This window comes from Hydra vulgaris, chromosome 08 (assembly GCF_038396675.1).
Source record: "Hydra vulgaris chromosome 08, alternate assembly HydraT2T_AEP".
Lineage (NCBI taxonomy): Eukaryota > Metazoa > Cnidaria > Hydrozoa > Anthoathecata > Hydridae > Hydra > Hydra vulgaris.
The window spans coordinates 24,042,501-24,050,000 of NC_088927.1; the positions used below are offsets into that span (position 1 = coordinate 24,042,501).

Sequence of the window (7,500 nt, forward strand, 5' to 3'; positions counted from 1 at the left end):
ATCTTATTATTAAAAAACTCTTTATTAACATTTTTACTGTTTATCTTAAGTTAGGAATGTTACAAAGATCTCTGCATATTAATAAAAATTATACTTTAAAATAAGTTTATAACATTTTTTTATTAAAAGAATTAATTATACTTTTGGTAAAATAAACTAGATAGTAAAGTAAACCGAAAATAACAACAACAAAAAAATCAAAAATAAAACTTGCAATGAAACGTATTAATTATGTTATACTTGCGTAAAATATAAAAGAAGATAATTAAAAACTATATTAATATTTTTATTTAACCAATATTTATAAATACAAAAATTAATTTCTTTTTTAATTTACAAATACACAAATTTTGTATTTGTAAATTTGAAAAAAAAAATTTTTTGTATTTAAATATATTTTTTATTCAAATAGTATACTATAAATGTACCGATAAATTTAGTTAAACTGCACTCGTGTGGTGAAAGAACCTCATATTACATTGCAAAATAAGTTTTAATAAACATTTATAATAAATAACTTATAATAAACATTTTATTTAATGGAAAGCGGCTAGCCAACCAAGTTTCTTAATTAAAAGTTATCAAGCTTTTGAAAACTTTCTAATTTAAAAGCTATCAATTTAAATAATTTTTTTAACTTTAAAATTCATTTAAACAAAATAACGAAAGAACTTTTGCAATTTTCATGTAATGTGAGTTAACAAAAACATGATAAAGTTTTGTTTTTTCGAAAATTTATTTTAAAAAAGGTTTTTTAATAAGATATGCGAAAGAATATTAAATATTAAGTTTATACATTTAAAGTTTTGAATAAGGATGCTTGGCTAAAGCACATTTTTATTTTAAATTTGTGTAACGTAAGTTAAAATTAAATGCATTTACTAAAGTTCATGCACTTTTTCGTTAACAAAATGAATTACGCCATTAAGTAAATCTTATTTCATCACAGTGGTTTGACAAGGTTCTGACTGAAAATTTTTATATTAGGAAAATTTAGAAAAATATCTTATATATATTTTTTAATGTTAATTAAAATTACTTATATATTATGTATGTATGTATGTATGTATGTATGTATGTATGCATGTATGTATGTATGTATGTATGTATGTATGTATGTATGTATGTATGTATGTATGTATGTATGTATGTATGTATGTATGTATGTATGTATGTATGTATGTATGTATGTATGTATGTATATATATATATATTTATATATATTTATATCTATATATATATATATATATATATATATATATATATATATATATATATATATAACTGTTTTTTTTTATTTATTTATGTATTCTTATTTTGGTTGACATATAAATATACATAAATAAATAAAATAAGAATTATATAAATATTTTTTTTTAGACATTAAAAAGAAAGAAAGATTTATTTGCTATTTTCCTAATATAAAAAAAAACAGTTAGAACCTTTTTTATTTTTATTTTAGTAAAGCAAATTGTTTGTAAATGCAATTATAGAGGGGTCATCCAAAAAGCATGTCATCCTATATTTGTAAATTATTATCCCCCTCCCTCCTATTACAAACCATTACATATACCTGAACCCCTCACCCTCCTAAACTGTAATAGCAGTTTTTATGTCAAAAGTATTTTTAAAGATTTAAATGTAAATACTTTGCAGCACTTTAAAAATTCAACCAAATGAAAATAAGGCAATACGCATAAACGTAAGAAGTGTAAGTAAAAACTTTGATTTGATAGCTTCCATAAACCTTATGAAAAATCACTCAGGAAGAGTGCCACCAGTTTTTTAAAATTTCCTTTGTTAGTTATTTTTAATGTAGAGTTTAGCATTTTTGCTATTCTTTTGTTACAAAAACTCTAACCTTAATAATAGATATAAAAAATCCACCAACATAACATAAGTTAATTATATAGTATCAAAAAAATCATGATGTAACATAAGTTAAATATATAGTATCAAAAAAACCAGTTTATTTTCCTTAGCTGGTCACCTCTTGTAAATTTTTATATATTTCTAAAATTGGTATAGAATTCTCAACATCTTGTGAAAGTTTCTATTACAAACCGCTTTACTGATTTGCAGAAATCTGGCCTAAAAGTTGAAGCAACTTTTTTACTTTGTTTTCCGTGTAACAAAACTTAAGTAGCATTTTCAGTAATAAGTTCGCCTTCTTTGGCCAGACTCAAAACTTTTTAGCTTATTTTATTCTTTAGACTAACAGTTTAAATAGGCAAATATTTGATAAAACTGTTGCACGTTTATCGTTAAAGTTAAAAATGGAATTGCCTATAAACATATACATATATATATATATATATATATATATATATATATATATATATATATATATATATATATATATATATATATATATATATATATATATATTAGGTACCTTTCAGTTATCCTGTATTTTATCTTCACTTTTTAGTAAATTGCATTGCATTAAAAATATTTTTTAACTTTAGAGTGAATAATTGATTTACTCAGTAAATTAGTTAATAAAGTTGAATAAGGTTTCAAAACAGGGTTTTAAAAAAAAAAATTTAACTCCTACTGTGTTGAAACACATTACTGGTAAAATCATATTGAAGTAGCTATCTGTGGGGGATTCAGTACATACATTCACTGAGAGTTTGAGCAGTACAATCAACAGTAGAAACATTTTGTATTTTTATTATTCTTCTGTCTAAATTTTTGTCTGAATTAAACTGTTAGGACAGTGCCAAAAAAGGCACTGCCCAAACATTGAAAGGAATTCCAAAGATCATATATTTTTTATACATTTTTTTTTTTGATTATCAATTTAAATGATAAAAAATATTAAAAAATCAATAAAATAATAAAATAATGTAATCGAATTCATTGTACCATTTAAACAATCAACAACAACCAATCTGCTTCTTCTTAGAGTCAACTTTAACTTGGGCCATTCTAATAAACCTTTTGCAATAATATATTGTTGAAGTTGATATGAAAATTTATTTGTGACAGATTTCATTCTTGTTGTTGTTGAACAATATGGGTCATAGTCCATGTGAAAATAAAACGTATAAGTCAAAGTAGGATCTAAAGAAAAAGAAAAACAATAAAAAATTAAAAATATAAACATATTCAAAATTTAAAACGTATCATTTACCTATAATAGTTGATTCTGTTGTAGGAAAAGCCCCTGGCTGATGTAAGGCAACCATTTTCCCCAAACTTTTGCACCTACATAAGGCATGATTATCATCCATATACGCAAAGTAATAGCATAGGGTCGGATCAAACTTTTTCAGAACAGGATTCCAAACTTGGCACTAGTAAAAAGAAAAAGAATTATAATTATTAATATGGGTCAAATAAAATATTGTTAATTGTCCTCTATATATATGTTATTATGCAACAAGTGCAATCTATTACCAGCATTAGTAATAAATATAATATATTTATATTATTTAGTATTTAGTATTAATATATTAGAATATATTATTATTTGATAGAATAGAAATATTATTAAATTTAGAATAGAAATATTATTAAACTTAATTTATTTAAAAATATCGTTATAAATAATAGTTACATTTCAAAAATTTTATGTTATATTATATATATATATTCATATATGTTATATACCTATATATTATATATGTTATTTATCTATACGTAATTTAAAATTTTTACTAAAAAGACTAGAAACTTAAGATAATTTAATTTAAAATATTTAAAATATTTTGAAACTTTCTTGTAATGGTTAAAAACCTTTTTTTTAATTTGTTATATCTTTTTCGTTTGTTTTTAAAGAATGCTATTAATAGAACATGACTAATAGCTAAACTATTAAGGTTGGAGAAAAAATAAAATTAAAAAATAAGACAATTAAATTGACAAAAATGAGATTAAAGACTTAAAAAGCTGCAAATTATATGAATCAGGAAAACTCATTAGAGGAGAAAAATCTAAAGTGTTGATATATGTAAAATAAACCAAGAACAAGTTAAAAGTTTTTTTAACACAAAAACAATCATTGCAAAAGAATATGACTTGACATTAACAAGTCAGATGTAGATATATGAACAAGAGATATTTATTGGTCATTTGAGTAGCAACCAAGAAAGTATTTGTAGAATAGAAAAAAGAAGCTAAACCTTATGATAACAAATCAGAGATTTTACAAGCCAGGTACATTATCAAATATATAACAAAATTTTTTGGTTGCAAAGAATGTACTTTAGTCAAAAAGCCCTATAGGATTCTATAGAAATTTAGAACAAAAAAAAGTCAAAACATGGATAACTATAGACATTTCTTAACTCAAGTGTTTTAATTTAATGGGTATGTATTGAAAATAATATTACATGATTGTTATTACTATTGTTTCATGCTATATCCAATCATCAGGTAAAATATAAGACTTTTTTTTTTACAATAAAAATATTTATTTAAAAAAGGAACAAATAAACACGCGCATAACTATAGTTTTATGTCATTTTTCTATATAAATATTCTTAACAAAAGAAATTTATATTTTACCTGATGATTGCGAATAGCATAAAACCAATACTAGTAAAAATCATGTACTTTTATTTTCAATATTTATATATTTTTATCTATATCTATATATCTACAGCTATATATAAGACATGTACCAGAAAAAATCTGCGCGTGTTCTGATGTAGTGTTTGCGGAAACTGTGCATCATTTTAAATAGCTAATTGTTTTAAAATGTCATTGTATTAGTGTCATTCAAAATTTAAATAACTCTGTTATCAAACAATTAGTTTTAATTGAAATGTCATCAAATCAAGATAAGAAATGAGAAAAAGTTTTGCATTTTTTGTTGAAAATCCTAGTGTATCAAACAAAAAAATTTCTAAAGAGTTGCAGATTGCTTTGAGAACAGTGCAGAGCGTTGTGAAACGATTCAAAGACACTGGTATATATAAAAGGAAATCAGGAAGCGGAAGAAAAAAATGTTGTGTTAGACAAGATCTTGGTAAAGAAATGAAAGATGCCTTAGACAGAAAACTGTAGATTTCTGTTCGAACTTTAGCGAATAAATTTAAGACAATTGCTTCCACTATACAAAGAGCGAAGAGAAATAGTGGCTATAAAGAAAAATGTCGCAATTCATTGTTCAAAGCTGCTCTATAAAAAATTATGTGTCAAAAAATCATGTTTGATGACTACAAAACTTATTTTGCTACATATTTCTGATCCCTTCCAGGACACCAATATTATTCAGCAATCAATCACCAGAAACTGAATTCCAATTATAAATGCATTGAAATGCAAAAACTCACTAAATAAGTCTTAGTTTGGCAAGCAATTTGTGAATGTGGTGAAAGAAGCTCTTGTTTTGTGACTACAGGAACAATTAACACCAAAATATACATAAAAGAATGCCTTAAGAAACGTCTATTGCCATTTTTAAGAACACACGCGGGTCAACCGTTATTTTGGCCGAATTTAGCATCATGTCATTACTCTAGGACAACTTTAAACTAGCTTAGAGAACATAAAGTAGATTTCGTTAAAAAACACTGCAATCCATTAAATTGTCCCGAAATACGTCCTTTCGAAAGATATTTTGTCAAAAGAAGACTAAGGTTCAGTGTAAAAGAAGCCAAAAACATTAAAGACTTCAAAAACAAATGGATTAAGAGCTACCAAGAAAGTCCAGCCGAAGACTGTGCAAAAGCTGATGTCGAGTGTAAAACACAAAGTGCATGCGTTCTCACGTACAAAACTTCACAAACTTTCTTAAATGAAATTTAAGAATATTAATATACAGTCCCTGGCCAAATTATTAGATGCACTCAAGTTTTTTAAGAATTTATCGCATTATACCAGTTTATATGCAGTACATTCACATTTAAACATGGATGTGATGAATTTTTATGTAGGAAATTTATTATACAATTCGTGTTTGTATGTATTTTCCATATATGGTATTACAGTGTAAGTCAATTAGTACATTAACGCGTACAAGTCGAAAGCTGCTCCAGTCGCGCTCGCGGTGGCTTCAGTTGCGAACGTGTTTATCTGAAGTGCTTGTTTATTTAGCAGTTTTACAGTACATATTACAAATTTAACTGTTTATTCCGTGTGCAACGTTTATAAATAATAATAAGTTTGAACACTTTAAGCATGGGTAAAAAATCCGATCTTACACCACGCAAAAAAGCTGAAATAAGGGCACTTGTGAATGCTAAAGTACTTTCAAATCGTGAAATATCACGAAGATTGGAGATATCTGAAGCATAAAACAGAAAATTGAGTCAGGGGAAGAATTGATCCCAAAACAAAAGAAAAAATGCGGCAGAAAACCTATTTTCACTCCAAGGGCAGAAAGATCTTTAAAGAAAATTTGCCTTGAAAATAGATTTGCTACCACAAAACTGATAACATTGCAACTCCAAGGTGTTAATGTGAATGGTTCTGAACGCACTGTTCGAAGAAAATTAATAGATTTAGATTTTAAGGCCTGCCGCCCTGCCAGAAAGCCCAAGTTAACACCTGCAATAAAAGCAAAGCGTCTGATGTGGGCCAAGCAGTTCCGTGCTAAAGATCTGGACTTCTGGAGATCGGTAAATGTTACAATTTCTTAATAATTTCTTCACAAATAATGCATTTAACCTTTTTCTATGATGACAGAAGACCAGCACAAATGTTTAGTGTTTTTTGTTGCTATTTTTGACAGGTCTGCTTCAGTGATGAAAGCACATTTGAAATTTTGCAGAACAAAGCTCAGTTTGTGCATCGTCGTGACAGAGAAAAATTTCATCCTGACTGTGTTGCTCAGACTGTAAAGCACCCTACAAAAGTGATGATTTGGTCAGTCATCAGCAACAAATGCACTGGACGTCTGTACGTGGTAAATGGTATGATGAAGCAAGATCAGTACAAAAATATCTTGCAAAATTGGTTGATTCCGCAGCTCCAAGAATGGTTTCCAAATGGGGAACCATTCACTTTTATGCAAGATGGAGCTCCCTGCCATACAGCTCGATCTGTCAAAGCTTTTTTGGCAGAGCAAAATATTCCTCTGTTGGATTGGCCAGGTAATAGCCCGGATCTGAACGCCATAGAAAACATTAGGAAGTTGATGAAAAGAGAAGTGGCTAAAGATGTCATTACAAACAAACCTCAACTCATAGAAAGAAAAATTTATGTCTGGAATCATCATCCTCAAATACAAGAGACGATACAGTCCTGCATTGACAGCATGCCGCACAGAATTAAAGCTCTTCTAGCAGCTAAAGGTGGCTCAACAAAAATATTGACATTTAAGTATATTTATGTCCGTTTTCTTTAAAGAGTCAATAAATACATGTTGTTCTTTCATAATAATGTTTTATTTGTAATATAATATAGATAATCAAATGGATAAGCAAAAAACATATACTGCACCTGGTAAATACACAATTCCTGTATGGTATCACAAGATAATTTCCATTTTTCATTAAAAGTCAGGGACTGTATGTACTTTCAAAACATATATAACATATATATCAA

The 7,500-nt window shown here is 26.8% G+C and overlaps 1 protein-coding gene across 3 annotated transcripts in view; it reads right to left on the reverse strand.

The window, feature by feature from the left end:
- LOC101237419 (uncharacterized) overlaps positions 1–7,500 on the reverse strand; it is an 84,539-nt gene that overhangs the window by 12,802 nt on the left and 64,237 nt on the right. For all 3 annotated transcript variants that reach the window (XM_065803275.1, XM_065803276.1, XM_065803274.1), the window contains 2 exons: positions 3,140–3,302; positions 2,872–3,069 (listed from right to left, as the gene is read on the reverse strand). In XM_065803275.1, the coding sequence (XP_065659347.1) occupies positions 2,872–3,069; positions 3,140–3,302 (361 nt within the window). The remainder of the gene's footprint in view (positions 1–2,871; positions 3,070–3,139; positions 3,303–7,500) is intronic.